Source organism: Gossypium arboreum, chromosome 11 (genome assembly GCF_025698485.1).
Source record: "Gossypium arboreum isolate Shixiya-1 chromosome 11, ASM2569848v2, whole genome shotgun sequence".
In the NCBI taxonomy this organism is placed as follows: Eukaryota; Viridiplantae; Streptophyta; class Magnoliopsida; order Malvales; family Malvaceae; genus Gossypium; species Gossypium arboreum.
The window spans coordinates 120,477,525-120,496,017 of record NC_069080.1 but is presented as its reverse complement, the minus strand read 5'-3'; the positions used below and the strand labels follow the sequence as shown (position 1 = coordinate 120,496,017).

Below are 18,493 nucleotides of genomic sequence, written 5' to 3'. Positions count from 1 at the left end.
TGAAGGTAAGTACCACAACTATACTTAACAAAAAATATATATATCTATAAAGAACCTTCCATGTTCATTGTACCGTCCATGGAAATGATATCTTTTATAGTTCATGATTATCCTTTTCAACAACATCATCTTCAAAGCTCGAACTTAAGTACTTTTTGTAAAAATATAATATAATTTACTATTATAACCAACACTTAAAAAAACAATATTTTAAAATATCCCTTACTTTTACTTATCATTTTCCTATAAACGTTTCACATCAAACCAAACATTTGGAAATAGAATTCTTGATTGAATCCTTATATCCTTATTTGCTACCTGGACACACACACATGTCCTTGCCCGTGTGGCTCACACGGCCTCGGCATACGTCTATATCCTTGCCCATATGGCTCAAACGGCCTGGGCACACGCCTATGTCCTTACATGTGTGGCTCACACGGCCTAGACACATGCCCATGTCTTTGCTCGTGTGGCTCATAAAGCCTGGGCACACGCCCATGTCCCTGGCCGTGTAGCATCGATAGCCCTATTTTTTGACAATTGAAAATGCATAAAAAGAGGGGTTTCGGCACCTACCTGATACGGATTCGATGCAGGAGCAACAAGGGTGAATTCCCATATCTAAACGACAAGCAATTTCCCAAAAAATGGATTAATTCGCAATCAAATCGCTAAAAACTAACATTCTAAAATCACAGATATGTCAAAGAATTTTTGACACTAAAACTTTAAATCGAATGTACCAGCAAATAAATTGAACTAGAAAGATAAGTCAGATCTTGTACAGAATCAGCGCAACGTAACGTAATAAAAGGAACGATCATTTTGAAAGAAAGAAACTAAAACGAAAGACTAAGTATCCGGGAATGAATGACAGAAGAAATATGGTAGGAAAAGAAAAGAGAAAAAAGATGCAGAAACTTCGCTGGAGATTTCTGGAAGGTTTTAAATAACCAACTGACTAACTACCACTAGAGGTGTTCATGGGCCGGGCCAGGCCGGGTTCAGGTCGGGTTCAACTAAAGAATCATGCCCATTTATTAGGCTCGGGCCAGGCCGGGCCCAAAAAATGGGCCTAAAATTTTGCCCAAACCCGACCCGGATAAAAATACTAAAACCCGGGCCTGACCCAAATTACCAGATTAATTTTTATATTATTTTAAATATATATATAATACATCAAAATACTAAAATATCAAAATAAATATTTCCCAACAAATTGAAAATAAATTTTGAAAAATATGTAGACTTAAATAACACTAAGATAAATGCAACTTAACAAGCAATTACTTCTAAAATAATAAAAATTTAACAAATGCCTTTAAAATAATAAGAAAATTAGCAATAAAATAAATTTTATACAATATCCAAACAATAACAACAAAATAATAGCAACATAATAGTAAAATGGTAGCAAAATATGGAGAAAACAACAAGAAAATAACATTCAAAAATAAAAAAAAATATGCGATTTTTTGTCCTTTAGTGAATTCGGTAGGGACTGCTAAAAATATCTTACGAGGCCCGGCCCATTTTTAAACAGGCCTTATTTTTTGTCCAAGCCCATTTTCCGGCCTATATTTTTGCCCAAACCTCCCACATTTAAGGCGGGCCTTGGTGGTCCAGTAGCCCGCCATGCACACCTCTAACTACCACCCGCCGAAATGCAAAAATAAAACATTCCCTAATACACAAGCCAGGATTCGAAAACAGGACCAAACAGAATACCAAAGCTTAACCAATAAACTAGCAGGCTCATTCTTGACATTAATTGACTAAGTTTAACTTATAAACCAACATTTAAAGGTAAGGGTTTACGTAAAATGACAAAATTTCTAGAAATAGGATTCGAACTCTAAACCTCCCAGACATACCTAGAACACTTGATCACTGAACCAAACCAATTTACCTGTCAAGAATTTTCAAAGTCTAAACTTAAACAGAGGGATGACATCTTTTGGTTCCAAAATGGAATTTCTTTTTAAGTTGGTTTTTGGGATGTTACAACTTTCAAAATACCCACAATCTCATCAGTACCTAAACTGCAAAACATATATAGTCCCTATTCATACAAACCACCACGCTGTCGCTGCGCAACTCAAATTTAATACAAAAAAGGAACAATATTTCTAACAAATTTTTATTTATTCACGCAAATTACCATAGTAACACATTACAAAATCACTAAGAATCCTTAGACCATGGACTCCGATCAATGACTCTCATACTCCTCTTATAGTCCGGAGTCATTCAAACGCAGACCCTTGACCCACAGATTCAAGTTAGGTGTCATTAACCCTTGCTAATCACTTAACACAACCCGGGCACAGCAGTGCCTACAGTTCCTAACTATCCCCTTAAATTTGAGCATCCTTATAGATTCGTATATTCTCATGTTGGGCTTAGTGCCCCGAGCTGGGGACTCGAATTGAGTTGCTCGATGATTGGGACTACCTATACTTAGTATACCAATTTACAATTTCATAGATTTTATGAGTTAATTTAGGTTTATCAACAATCTTAAGTCTAAATTTTTAGCAGAGGTTTTCACGGAGTTTTCATAATTTTAACTAGAATAGAGTAATCAAACACTACAGCATATATTAGCTGATTTAACATAGCTAAAGTAGAAATGCTTACAAATCGGCATTGAAATCTTAGATGCTCTGTTTACAGACTCGAAAATAATCAAAATCTGAACAAACTTTTTTTTCTAAAACCTTATATCTCGAAGTCAGTCAGAAGTTTCATTTACTTAAAATATTTTTCAGGAAGAGTTTTGAACCCAAAAACCACAACCTGGGTTTTACAAACTTGACACTGATACCACTAAATGTAACACCCTAAACTCGACCTAGAAGTTTAAACCGAATCTGGACGAGTTACACCATTGTAGTAAAAGTGTACTTCGTTTCAGAGTTTTAACTTTAAAAACCAGAAATTCATTTTAGTCGATTTAGATGATTTTTTAGTTTCATTTTATACTTGGCAGATACTGACGAGATTATAAAAAGAAAAAAAAAATAAGATAAGTCCAAAACAGATTACAAATTTAAAGGATTAAACTGTAGTTAACTCAGGGTAAAAATCTAAGCTCTCGCATGCGTCCGATCCTAAATCAGATGTCTTCTTAACAAATAAAAGTAAGAAAAAGGGTGATTTACCAAGCATTGCATATAACCAAACTCAAATACAAAAAAACAGAACGTAATATATAAATCATAGTAACGCAAATATTTGATAACAGTTTTCTAGCCAGTACAGAACAGATCTAGAGTATTACAGAGGTTTTAACGAAGGTAGTACTACAAAACAAAGCAAAACAGAACAGAGTAGAACATCGCAATTCAAACAGAACAGAACCGAATAGAGCAGAACAGAACATGATGGAATAGAGCAAAGCAATACTGAGAAGAGCAAAATAGAACGGAGCAGAGCAAAACAGAATAGAACAGGGCAAAATAGAGCATGTATGTTTATGTAGATGTAGTATTTTTCAGGAAAACATAATACAAATTTTTAGAAATTTCCTACCCAACTCCGCTACGCACCAAATAGAATTACCCAAAACTCGTCCTTCCAAATCACACCAAAAGACAAACATGGACATTGCCATAAGAATCGTAGATAAACTATCAGAACAGATATGTGGTCAAGCCACTATAGTATAGTCAAACTTTCGGAACAAAAGTGTGGATAAACCACTAGATAATGTAGATTATTAAACTTCCAGAAACTTCCTCCTTTTACTTCACCTAAGTCCTATGCAATGTGTCATGGCATGCTTATGCAAAATTAGAGTAATAAGCATGTAAGTTATGCTATTTCTCAATAACAGAACCAGTAAATATGGGAGTCTATGTTTTGTAAAACAGACTCATCAAACCTCAATGAGCCATATCAAATTTGCCATGTAGTCACATGCACAGTTATAAATCAGAATTAGTAACAATCAGTCAAACATGTCCAAATATCACATACTCTTCATCAAAAGAGCAACGCAAAGGCATACCAACAAACTTAACAGTATACAGATCGTACCTGATAATTCGTACACATAGATAATAGCACATTACGTTCTGACGGATCCTACTCACTTAGGTTCAATCATAACAAATATATGTACAGATCACAAGTTATTCATCATCAGTCTAACACATTTAGATATAGCATATATCATCTATATATCAGTCTTAGAGCATCAGACAGTCCTCTTACAATCAAATTCAGATCATAAATACATTATGGAGGCCAGTGCTTATGCTAGACAACACTCACGGCCTCTAAAATAAGATTTCGATCCTATTCATATGCTACACGGCCTAGACATATGCCCATGTCCTTACCCATGTCACGACTTAGGCACACATCCGTGTGGTTCTAAATCATAAACAGTGAGTTGTATAGCCTGGACACACGCCCATGTCCTTTCCTGTGTGGCTTACACGGCCTAGGCACATGCCCATGTCCCTAGCCATGTGGTTCTAAAGCGTAAATAGTGAGTTACATGGACTAAACACATGCCCATGTCTTTGTCCGTGTAGCTCACACGGCCTGGGCACACGCCCATATCCCTGGCAGTGTGGTATCGATAGTCCCATTTTTTATGACTAAAAATGCATAAAAATAGGGGTTTCGGCACCCACCTGATATGGACTCTATGCAGGAGCAACAAGGATGAATTCCTGTCCCTAAACGACAAGCAATTGCCCATAAAACTGATTAATTCGCAGTCAAATAGCTAAAAACTAACATTCCAAAATCACAGTTATGTTGAAGAACTTTCGACACCAAAACTTTAAATCGAACTTATCAGTCAATGAATTGAACTACAAAGATAAGTCAGATCTCGTACAGAATCAGCGCAACACAACGTAACAAAATGAATTGTCACTTTGAAAGGAAGAAGCCAAAATGAAGGACTAAGTATCGGGAATGAATGACAGAAGAAATATGGTAGGAAGAAAAAGGGCAAAAAGATGTAGAAACTTCACCGAAGGTTTTTGGAAGGTTTTAAATATCCAATCGACTAACTACCATCCACCAAAATGCAAAAATAAAACATTCCCTAATACACAAGCCAAGATTCGAACACAGGACCAAACAAAATACGAAAACTTAACCAGTAAACTAGCAGGCTCATTCTTGACATTAATTGATTGAGTTTAACTTATAAACCAACATTCAAAGGTAAAGGTTTAAGCAAAATGACAAAATTTCCAGAAACAGGATTCAAACCCAAAACCTTACACACGTGCCCAGAACATTTGACCACTAAACTAAACCAATTTACTTGTCAAGAATTTCCAAAGTCTAAACTCAAATCGAGGGATGACCTCTTTTAGTTCCAAAACGTGATTTCTTCTAAGACGGATTTTTGAGATGTTACATTATCAGAGACGTTGGGATCTGTTTTCTGACTTGCACAACAAGCCATTTCTAAGGGTAGTCATTTTTTTATATATTTTTCCTTGACCAATTGTCTTGGTCAACCCTTCTTAAATATGAGTGTTATATGTAATGATATATTTTATATATTTGATGTGATCTTCATGTTTTCTTTTGTGATTCTTTTTTACTTTACATTTTTCACATTGCGACTAACATAGTCATAAAGAGTTTTGGAAAGTTATTTCTTAAATATGAGTTTTTTTTTTTTGAGGGGGGTGGTGGGATCATGACTTCACAGTGCAATAGCAAAAAGGAACACATGCAATTGAAGGTTGAGACACAGCGAGAGATTAATTATGATGCCGTAGCAAAAAGAAGTCATTGGTCCGCATGCATTTGAGAGATATAAAATACCCAAACAGCCTTGAGAAGAATTTGATTGGAAGTGAATGAAACATTTTTTTGGTGTTTAATGATTCATAATAATGAATCAATGCCATGGTATATTTGGGTAGGGTAGCTTGGTAGGTAGGTAAGGATTGTAGCACACACTCTCTCTATATATATCGATTTTCTTTGTTTTTTCTCTAATTGTAATGAAGATACATGTATGAATTTGATTCAATGCAACTATCTTAATTAATTCATTTAAGAGAATTATTTTGCTAAATTGCATTGAGAAAAAATATTTTGGAGTTTTATGGATTATTTCATCGGTTAAACACATAAAAAGTTACTATAATTAAATCTATTTAGAGGTTTGAAAAATTCATTATATTTTTCAACTTGTCACAATATGATAAATATCATATTTTAAGAATCTAGATTCAATTCTTGATAATTAATTTAAAATAATAATATATTATATAATATTTAATGTACTAATAATGTATAGTTGGATGCATTGTTATTGAACTTGATCATCATGCATCATTACTGATTTTAAAATTAAATTCATTTTATTTTATTTTTAATAATGTATTATTATCTATCATCTATAAAATTATAGATTGTGATATCAAATCTGAATTTTTTTCAATTGTTCTGATCTAATATAAGCACTTAAGTAGTGAAGAGAGAATAAAATTACAAATCATTGAGACCCCACAAAAAATCGAGTGGTGCTTTTTCACTTGAAGAAAGAATTAAAAAGCAAAATGAGTCTTCATCACTCTCCATCTTCCGAATATCCTTGTGTTTTTTCACATGAAGTAAAGCTAAAGCAATATCCCTTCTTCTTTCCTCTTATCTCTAGCTAATCCCCACGACACACAATATATATATATATATATATATATATATATATATATATTACAAGACAGCTGGGGAGAGAATGCGTTGTGTAATCATTAACTTTTGTTGGAAACTTGTGTTTTGCACAGTATTTCAAGTAAAAAACGTTGTTTCATAAAGGAAGAGAGAAGGGGGGGGGGGGGGGAACATTGGGCAGCCAAGGAAATGAAAACTTCCCATGTGTTTGCTTTTGGAATTTAATTAGACAACTTTTCATGTTTGAAAATCGTTTCAAAGTTTGCCATTTAATTGATTGGGTTTTTTTTTTATCAAATTAATTCTTTTGTTAGGTCTGCTCCCTCAAGTTCTTGAAAATACTATGTAATTAGCGGAAGAAACATTGTATTGGAAAAGTCACCAATGTGATGCGCCGAAGAGACAAATGAATTCAATGTCAAAAAGAATTTTTTTTTTTTAACATTCATCATATATGTTGATGTTGGATACCAACGAGGGAGGAGATGCAAAAGAGGATGTGATAGTGCTAGTAGAGGCCGATTCATTTAGTTGAGGTGAAGAGTCGGAGGAAGTAAATGAACAAGGAGATTGGAGTTGCAAAGGAGTATGTTGAGGATAGAAAGGAGGCTTGAGTGCTTTAGGGTTGATCCTGTCTTCATCACATTAGGGTATTTATAGAGGAAGTTCTGTATTTGGTGGCGTTAACGTGGTGGGTCTGCTATCATGTTTTTGTAGGATGCATGGGAAGGATGTTTGTGATATGATGCATTTTGTCATTTCTTTTGAATCACGGTGTAGAGTAATTAAGCTTTTGTGGGATTTGATGACCTAAAGAGCCGCATTCTGAACAGAAGAGCGAGTGTCAAGTGAAGACTTTCCATAGAAAGCATGTGGCTGTCTCATAGGGATGGTCGACCAGGACCCTTTTGGGGAAGACAGAAGGTTGGAATCAGGCCGTCTGGTCTATTGGTGACTAATTGACTAGTAGCAAACGAAGAGGCATTTTTCAAGTAGTTTGCGGAGTTACCACATGTCCCAGATCGAAAAAGGTATAACAATATTTATTTTATAATTCATATTTGGAGTTCGAGATTACGTACCCTTCTATTAATATTATTTTTAAAGTTAAGAATGTACCTATACCCAAATCTTGTTGATCAAACTATTTCTTAGATAGCCTTTGCATGCTTTTAAGACTTCCAATTATATGTATGAAGGCTATTGATTCCTTTTTCCACAGTTGAAAATTTTTAGTATGGAAAAAGGAGAACTAAAGAACATATAAAATAAAATACGGTATGAAAGTCATCTCAAGGGGGGCAGCCAGGTGCACCTTAATCAAAATTTTATTTGACATAAAGTGCAATGGTGTTGGACACTGCTAATAATGCAAAAAGTAATATCAACTTTGTAGGGATCATATCATTAAAAAGTTTTCGCCTTATCTGTATCATTTTAAAACTTCAACTACCTCTCTTACAAGTACTTAATTCATATGGCAATGCATGTTTTTTATACATTTTCAAAGTTTACGGGTTAAGAGAGTATAAGTAAAATTACAAGTAAATATATCTAAATAGTACTCACAGTGACACACATGTATACTATTCATGAATGATTAAAAATACTAATTATGGGCTTTGTAATTTGTATCAGTTCCCAACATATATGATTACATGCTCAATTTTGGAACAGATCACTTCCAGGCTTTTCTTCTACTCAAATATTATATATATTCTAGACCTACCAGCTAATGCATTCATTAAGAAAAATGCATGAACGCTGCTCTTTTTATAATAATTAAAAAAAAAAACTCTACACATGTGGCCAAGCCTAAGGGTAAGGGAATTAAATATTATATATATTTACACTACTAAGGTTGGTTTAATTAAAGGAGGATATGAGCTGTTATACAAGAGTGTCCCCTTGCTGTAATAAGTTAAATTAAGGGACAAACCCTAAAACCAGAGATGAGAAATGGGAGGTGTTTTTAGGGTAAAAAATTATCTCAGGCAACAACAAAATCCAAATCCTTTGAAAAATCTGCCTCTTCTTCTTTTTTTTCTTTTTTTTTTCCTTTATTCATTTAAGCCTTGACCGGATACTGACAAAGTCGCCGGTATATCCTTTATCACTAAATAGATATATAATATGTATGCATTCATGGAACCAAATCAATGGAATGGCATTTGTTCAAACCCTAGATATGACCAAAATGGGCTAACCAATGGCCCCCAGTGATTTTAATGTCTCTTACCGACTCCCTTCGGAACGGGGCATAGTATGCATGCATTTGATTGAGCTTTCTCTTTCTCTTTTGCATAAAACCCTAATCTAAAGGGAAACTTTAACTCGTCCATAAATGAAATAAGAGAATTCAAAAGTTCAACCATCGTGTAATCTATTAATTTGTTTAGTTGCTATGTAGCTTGTAGATGATGCAGATATATGATTTTGACTTTTGAAGAAAAAGATAACAAGTTTGACTTGATATTACATTAAATCCCCAAGTTCTATACCATATATGCATTTGGTTTTGCCATGGTAGCAACCGGCCTAAGGTAGCCTTAACTAACTCAACGGTTGGGTACTTACCCACTATTTGTTATGGTAAAGAGTTTTGAATATTTTTTAAATAAGATATCAAGTTTAAATTCTATAAATGAAAAGGTTTAATTTGAGTTAACTCTAAATTTGTTGGAGAACAAAATTGCTCTTGATTCTAGCATTTAAGAATGAATTTTATGGAGTTAAATTTAAGTAAATGTATATATTTGGCAGCATGGAGTAATATTTTTAGAAACTTGTCCCTGCATTGCCAGGTAATAAGGACAAGAAATTGATCTATCAATTAATAACAAAGACAATTATGATAAGCAATTTCTATCAATAATGTTTCATTTCTTGATTTGATTTTAGTAGCAGATATTAAGTTCCATCCGCTCCCTTCTTTAATTGGAGATTTTCCAGACTTTAAATTTATGGTTTTATTGTAAAATATTATATTTCTTTTAAATTATTGTGACAAATAATTATTTTATGTTATATTAATTGAAACATTTGTTATTTTAAAACTGAGATTAAAATGTTATTCAGAATTACCAAGTAATTTTAATAATAATAACAACAATTATTTGATATATTAATATAGAGCTTTTGAACTCCACAAGGGTTAAGAAATTGCCATACAATCTTAACTAATATGCAAAATAAATAAATAAATGAGACACAACTTTTAACTCACTTATAAAGTTAAAATAATTTCATTGTTGTCAATGTAAGAGGGCGTGGATACGAGTGCATTAAAACATATTATCTTTCTATTTATGGGTTGAGAATGGGCTCTAGATTATTTTAGACATTATGTTAAAAGAACATATATCGTGAAATAAATAATAAAAAAACTTTATATGCTGATGACAATATTCTAAATTTTCTTGTGAAATTTATTTATCTTACCGATATATATAGAATAAGTATCCGAATAATCTATACTATTCTTAAATAATTGATTAGGTTGATGTCACCTATGTCTAAATTTGGTTAAAATTTACCTAAAAACTTTTTGATAAAATAACAAATAATTTTGAGTCTTTTTTTTTTTTTGTTCTTATCCACAGTTAAAATAATGATAATAAAATTTGATAAATTACAAAAAGTTGTTCTTATCAACGGTTAAAATAATTTCTTATAAAAGAAGAGTAAAAATAATAGTGTTAGTACATTATTGTCCTTTTGCAAGGATATGATAAATCTGTTTTGGATTAATTAATTTTATTGATTTACTTTTTGGACTAATTTGCAAACTACTATACACTTAGATTATGCCGTCAAGTAAATGTACCCATCATTCTGCAAATTTTCTACCCCAAAGGAATAAATTTATTACAATGATTTATAAAAGGTTTTATAGAATGTTGTACAAATATGATCAATCACACAGTAAAAATAAAATGCTCTTTTCTTAATAAAAAATTTATTTGTTTGATTCTCAAATAAATCTAAATTCAAATTATCATATTGGAATTCTCAATGGGAGTGAAACTCTCTTAGCATATTTTCTTTTTCCTTCCACAAAATTCCTAGCCAGGATCCATATATTTTTAATGATTATTCTGTTTATTTTTTTATCTTAAATTTTTATATTCAATAGTTTTTATTAAGTTAAAAGCACCATTAGTTATGAATTCAAACCCTAAATCTTGAATCTCAAACTCCAACCCCCAAATTCAAATCTTGAACTTCAAACACAATGTTTGGGTTTGGGTTAATGATTGAGTTTGGGGTTTGAGGCCCGAGGTTCAGGGTACAAAAATTACCAAAATTATATATTAATAACATGAAAAAAATTAATAAAATGTCATTAAATAGTTCGAAAGGGACTAAAGATGATGTGAGGGGAAGGATCCATAAAATAATTTTTTCTTTTTATATTTCAATCAATTTCTTTTTCATTAGAAGTTTCTAAATAATGACAACTAATTAATTTATATGAAAACAACTTAATAATTTTATTTTAAGATTAATATATACATGAGTTAAATATAAATTTGATACACTTAATTTTAATTAAAGTCAAACATATTTTTAATGAAAGAAACCAAATTTATTTAATTTTATAACACTTAAATATATAATTAAAAATAGAAAAATAAACAAACAAAATAGTAAATATATAGATAATAATTATTTTTTATTTAAAATTTACTTAATAAATAGATTTTAAATAAAATTATCTTCAAACTCGAACGGATAACTGAATATTCTTAAAATCATAAAAAAATAAATGTATTTTACACTAAACCCGAGAAGCTTAACTGTTTTTACCCTTATATTAAATTTTCTTACATAATCATTATTTAGACATTGATGATATTAATGAAAAAAAAAGGGAAGAGGAGGAATCTAGGTTTGTTTAATGCAAAGAGCCAAATTACAAGTGAGAGTGGTAGTAGGGATTAGCTAATGGAATCCATTAATTAAATAAATCAAATCTAAATATTGTATTGACCAACGAGGTGGATACACGAAGGCACAATATGTCGTTAGTTAAAACTTTGGTTAGCATCTAATCCCTAATTAATTCATATAGTATTGAGGACAAACACAAACTGGTTAAAAACTTAGAATAAAATAAATTAAGGTTAATCCAAATTAGGAAGATGTAATCTTCTTTAACACTGAATTGTCAACGTATCTCTTAAACAACAAATGTTTTTTTTATAACACACTCAAACTAGACCCAGTTGTGTCTAATCTTTTGTTTATTAGGTTTTCTTTCTCCTTTTTTTTTTTTGTAATAAAAAAAAATTGAAATTGTTTACCCCTAAGATTATATACATACTTTTTCTGATTAAATTAAATTTGGATGAGAATAATTTTCGAAGAACATTCATCAAAATTTGATCCAATTTTTAATTTTTTATTAAAAAAAAAAAGAAAAGAGAAAAAAGACAAGTTGCTAAGTCTTATTGTCATGAATCAGATGAAAAAGTTTGACCAGATGGGATTGTCAATTAGCAGCCATTAACACACACACACACACAAAAAAGAAGCTTGCTTTTTAGAATTTTCATTTTTCAGACAGTCCATTTAACATTGACTAACTAATTTAAAATTTTGATTTCTTTTTATGCATATTTATTTTCTCTTTTCCTTTGATACAATCTTTTGCTTTTTTCTTTCATTGTAAATTTTGGTTTTAAGTTGAATTTACTTGTTTTGATAAGTAATTGCATTTTAATGGTTAGCATTCGATCGAATCGAATAAAAAAATATCAAGTTGTCGAGTCCTATTTTATCATCTTAATCTGATTTAAGATTTTTTTGAATCGAGTCAAATGAAATGAAATTGAGTCGAATCAAATGAAATTGTTAGAGTTAAATTAAAAATTAAATATGTCAAATTAAAATCTTGTTACAATATAACTAATTTCATGTTATAGCACATAAATTTGAAACCATATATATTCAAAAACTTTTTCAAATCAAAATAATAATAATAATATATTTTAGTATGATAAACTTGAATTATTAATTAACTTATTTAGGCCCAAAATTATAATTTTAAAATATTTTAAAATTTTAAATTTCTTCATCTATTCTTTAGATTTTTTTTAGGCTTAATGACAAATTTGGCCTTTAACGTTTACATGTTTTGTCAAAATGACCCTAATTGTATTTTTAGGCCTTTTTTGACCATCAACCTGTGTTCTTTTATTCAATTTGCCTTTTTTAACAGATTTGATGAAAATACCGTTAAAAAAGTTAACAGGATGATGTAGAATTTCATACGTGAAATATTTTTAATGAGATGTAATTTATTACTTAGATAACCCAATAAAATAATTACATGTAGAAAATAATAAAATAAATAAATAATTCATGAAGTTAAAAAAAAAACTCCTAATTGAAAGAATGCACACATTTAGTACTTTAGGTTTGATTTATTAATTATATTTTGAAACCTCTCAAAGAACAAATGTAAGCATTCATTTTGGAGCCCTTTTTAGATAATTATATGTTTATTTTCTTTAAATTAAGAGTTTTTTTTTGGTTTCATATATGATTTATTTATATTTATTATTTTCACATGTAATTATCTTATTGGGTTACCTAAGTAATAAATTACATCTCATTAAAAATATTTCGCATCATCCCCATTAATTTTTTAAACGGTGCTTTCATCAAATTTGTTAGAAAAAGCAATTTGAAAAAAAAAAAAAACAAAGGTTGATTGCCAAAAAAAGCTCAAAAATACAATTAAGGTCATTTTGACAAAACATGTAAATATTAGTGGTTAAATTTGTCATAAGCCATTTTTTTGTAATTTTTGTTGAGAGAGATCAATTTGCTCATTTTCAAAATTATTGGGACCAAAAGATATTTACACCAATTTGTTATTCAAATTGTAAAATTTAACTCAACTCAAGAGACTTTACTTGTTTTGAGTAATTATATTTAGCGGTGAGCGTTCGATTGAATCAAATAAAAAAGTTTCAAGTTGATGAGTCTTATTTTATCATTCTAATCTGATTTGAATTTTTTTGAATCAAGTCGAATCAAGTGAAATTGTTAGAATTAAATTAAAAAATATTAAATATGTCAAATTAAAATCTTGTTACAATATAACTAATTCATGTTATAGCATATAAATTTGAAACCATATATATTCGAAAAATATTTCAAATCAAAATAACAATAATAATAATAATAATAATAATAATAATAATAATAAGATATTTTAATATGATAAACTTGAATCATTAATTAACTTATTTAAACCCCAAAATTATTATTTTATAAAATTTTAAAAATTTTATATTTTTTATATATTCTTTAGATTTTTTTAGGCTTAACGACAAATTTAGGCTATTAACGTTTACATGTTTTGTCAAAATGACTCTAATTGTATTTTTGAGCCTTTTTTTACCATCAACCTTTGTTCTTTTATTCCAATTGCCTTTTTTAACGGCACAATTAGGGCCATTTTGACAAAATATATAAATGTTAGTGGTCAAATTTGTCATAAAGTCATTTATTATTATTATTTTTAAAAATATAAATTTTGAAATTTTTATAAATATTTTGATTTTTTTTTGTAATTTTTGTCGAGAGAGACCAATTTGCTCATTTTCAAAATTATTGCAACCAAAAGGTATTTACATCAATTTGTTATTCGAATTGTAAAATTCTACTCGAAACTCAAATAACTCAAAATTTAAATTTTTTTCGATTTTTTTGAATCAAATCAAGTTTTGCTCACCCCTAATTACATCATTGTATTTAAGTGGTAAAATAAGATTATATTTTAATTTTTTTTTTAAAAATTATAAATGCAAAAACATAGTAAAATTTTAAAAATATATAAAAGAAAAACAAGATCCAATTATTTAAATTTAAAAATCACATGTCATCGGTGACGAACAATGCCTTCTAACTTTCTAAACACCTTAAGGAAAAGAAAATTAAAATGAAGAAGTGTTAAGTGTGAGGCATCGTTTGTTGTTTTTCTAGCCCTCTTTTTTCAAAATATGGCAAGAATCTCTGCAAATGTCAGCCTTTCAATTTCATTTCTTTATTATTATTTCTCTTGTATCAATGTAATTCGTACGTCCGACCGTATTATTACCAAATGACAAGGAGCAAGTCCTCTCTTCCTTGTAATTCAAACCCTCTCTATCTACTCCACGCGCAACCTAATTTCGCCTCCTTCATGTTCATCACTATTCTTAATAAGGAATAACAAAAATCAAGACTTCACCCATAAAACATTCCTTGAAAATGATGAACAAAATAGGGTTCAACTTGGGGTGGGATTTCTTCACCCATTGCATTAAGCTACATATGTTGATATAAAAGTATTACTACAAGAGATTTTGTTCGAAAAAAAATGTCTAGAGATGTCATGGCATGGAATCGCTCCATGATCATTACTCTTCCACGATACACTCTCTATAATAGTAGGATAAAACTATGACGATATTTAACAGAGGCGTAATCAAGACGTAGGCAAGACCCCTCTTTACCCACATAGCCAAATGGTAGAATTGCAATATAATGCAGTAAAACCTTAAATTTTTGAGATGATAAGATTGGCTAATTTTTTCCCTAGACATGACCTGATTTTGTTCACAAAGATGAATGTGCATAGGGTGATAAGAAAAAAGATCTAGTAGTTAATAGAATGTTATGGACAAAAAAAAAAAAAAAGGTGTTATCCATAATTTCTAAAAGGGGTTTTTATCCAAAAATTAATTAAATCTCCTAAATATCTTCCATCATTTTCATTATTTATTTCAAAGTGTCTTTTTCATATATTTCTTGAAAAGGTTTTCTTTTCCTTGAAAAAATAATTTCCATCATTTAAGCCAATGGTAGACAAAGTGTGGCTCACAAGAGGAGAGCATGTTGGCTTCATACCTACGAATAAGTTCAAAAATGAAAAATGATATTTTTTATACCCTTTTTTCCTTTGCTTTCTCTCTCTCTCTCTCTCTCTCTCTCTCATATTTTTGTATGTTTTTATTATTTTTCTTTTGGGGTTCATCAAATGCCTTTAAAAAGCTCATTTCTCCACCCCCAAAGTTGAACCCCTCAAGGCTAAGATCCCCAACTCTTTTTGTTTTTTTGTTCTTGTTTTGGCCTTTGGGTATCTTATTTAAACAATAATAATAAACCCTTTCTTTAGTTTTTTTCTTCTTTTTTGAAAGAGAAAGGAGAAAAGAAAAATGGCACTAGAAGCTGTTGTTTTTCAGCAAGATTTGTTTGGTTACAACAGCAAAGATCTATACAGCTTGTTGGGAGGGAATTTGAGCTATGAAGACATACATTTTCCTCATCACAATCAAACATCTGATGAAGCTAATAATAATTTCGTTAATGGCGGAGATAGTTATTGGGTTTCTTCTTCTTCTTCACCAACTTCAATGGCTCCGCCACCACCACCTGATGAAGCTACTAATAATAATGTTAATGGATCATCATCTTCAGCTTTGGATACTTCAACTAGTCGTCCTAAGAGACGTCGACTCAAGACCCGTAAAAACAAAGAAGAGATTGAGAATCAAAGAATGACCCACATTGCTGTTGAACGTAATAGGAGAAGACAAATGAATGAATATCTTTCTGTTCTTCGTTCTCTCATGCCTGAATCTTATGTTCAAAGGGTATTTTTAATTTTTTTTTCTTTCTTAACCTTATGTTCTAAAAAGTCTTTTGCTTACCAAGAATGTTAATATTTAGGGAGATCAAGCTTCAATTATAGGAGGAGCTATCAATTTCGTGAAGGAGCTTGAGCACTGTGTTCAATTGTTAAGTGCTAAGAAAGAAACAAAGGAAAGACCAAATGGGAGTAATAGTGGCTGTTCATCGCCTTTTGGTGAGTTCTTCACATTCCCACAGTATTCAACGAGCTCGACTCGGGGTGATAATAATTCCATCCCCATGAATGAGTCAATGGTTGAGACCCGATCTGCAATAGCTGACATAGAAGTTACCATGGTGGAGAGCCATGCAAACCTCAAAATAAGGTCGAAAAAGGGACCAGCACAGCTCTTGAAACTGGTTTCAGGTTTGAATAGTATGCGTCTCAATATCCTCCATCTCAATGTCACAACTGTTGATCAAACTGTACTCTATTCTCTCAGTGTCAAGGTTAGCAATACCATATATAGATACATACATACACACATATATATACAGTTTGTAGACTTGTAGCAAAATTTAGTAAAATTGGTTTTGGAAAATGCAGGTAGAAGATGATTGCAAGCTGACTTCAGTGGATGATATTGCAACAGCAGTAAATCAGTTGTTAGGTAGGATTCAAGAAGAAGCTGTGTTGAATTGAAAACAATTTCCATGATTTTAATTTACCATCCCACTGTAATTTGTCTTTCTTTTTTTCTTTTTAATTTTCACCTTCATATGTTACTTATATGAAAGTTTTTTCACCTTCGGGTTGTTTCCCTGAAATTGCTTAATATTTGCCACTAATCCTCTCTCTCTCCAATTTCTTTTAGTACTGTAGTTTGTTGTAGGCCAATTTACCATGAGCTGTATTAGAAAAAGCTTCTGTTGGTTTCCCAAGAATCATGTAATTTTCAAATAAACCAATTTTATTTTATTTTTCCTTTTATGTTTTTTATTGATGTGGTTGGTAGGAATAATGAAAAAGTTTAAAAGTATTTTTTTATTTGATTCTTTGTGAGATTAAGAGTATAATCCTTTCCTAATTTATAATTTTAAAAGTATTTTTTATTTGATTATTTGTGAGATTAAGAGTATAATTCTTTCCTAATTTATAATTAATAAGATAATATATTTTAACATACTTGAACTCACATCTTTCGTATTAATAATAATATCTTCATCTCCAATAAGTGCATATAATACACCAACCATAACAAAAGATAAGTCAATTCTAACTTTATTCTATAATACTAAGAAGGAAATTATTCGAATCCCATTAGGCTTGATGAAAATTTGCTTATTCATATGATTTGAGAATACCTACTTACCCCCAAAAAAAAAAAAAAACATCTACAACCTCTAAAATTAATAAATAAATTTTATATGGAATAACACTTTTTATCCTTTACTAGTTAATTTTTTTTCAAGCTTTATATTTAATAAGTTCCAATTAAAATAAAAAAATTATTAGTTCTTTCAAGTTTGTTTTGAAATTATAATATAATTATAATTTCAATTTCAAAAATATATCCAAATAACTATAACCAGAATCATTATAAAAACAAGATTAGGCAGATAATCACAATATATCCATATTTATACCAAAATAAATATATACAAAGTTCACATATAGTGAGACATAAACCAAAATTGATATTAGCTCAGAACCTACACATGATTTAGACAAAATGATACTCAAAACTATCTTAAAGTTCTCAAGCCTTAACCTTGACATTAGGCTAAGGCCTTATTGACGGAGTTTGACGTGAAAGCATCTATCAAGTGCTTAATAAGACAAAGCATGCGGACACATAAAGTTCACCCATCAAGAAAATATTAACATTTGTTTTTGGTGGGATTTGAATTCATGCCTTATAGCATATAGTATACTTAAGGGTAATTGCACTACCACTTGAACTAGCAATGATAATTATATTTTGCTTTTATCAATCTCTTTCACTTGTTTCTTGTTTTACAATTTTTTATTATAAATACATGTTAAATATATAATTATTTAATTATACTATTAACTTTGGAATATTGTTTTACTTTTATATTTTAATCATATTTTTATTAAAATATTTTTAATAATAGTAAGTAGTTAAATTTATATAAAATAATTTAATGAGTACATCTCAAAGTTAATAAATAAATCCAA

General features: G+C 30.3%; 1 protein-coding gene across 1 annotated transcript; it reads left to right on the top strand.

Annotated features, from left to right (window-relative positions):
• The first annotated feature begins 15,539 nt into the window (after positions 1-15,539).
• LOC108462980 (transcription factor bHLH94-like) lies at positions 15,540-17,118 on the top strand. Its single transcript, XM_017762902.2, has 3 exons — positions 15,540-16,313; positions 16,390-16,800; positions 16,898-17,118. The coding sequence occupies exons 1-3, from the start codon at positions 15,876-15,878 to the stop codon at positions 16,991-16,993; spliced, it is 945 nt and encodes a 314-aa protein (XP_017618391.1). The 5' UTR covers positions 15,540-15,875; the 3' UTR covers positions 16,994-17,118.
• The last annotated feature ends 1,375 nt before the right edge of the window (positions 17,119-18,493 follow it).

Excerpts from the sequence above, each read along its gene's own strand:
- LOC108462980 (XM_017762902.2), top strand. The coding sequence starts at position 15,876 with ATGGCACTAGAAGCTGTTGTTTTTCAGCAAGATTTGTTTGGTTACAAC. Across the intron at positions 16,314-16,389 it reads CTGAATCTTATGTTCAAAGG|GGAGATCAAGCTTCAATTAT; the intron begins GTATTTTTAATT and ends GTTAATATTTAG. Across the intron at positions 16,801-16,897 it reads TCTATTCTCTCAGTGTCAAG|GTAGAAGATGATTGCAAGCT; the intron begins GTTAGCAATACC and ends TGGAAAATGCAG.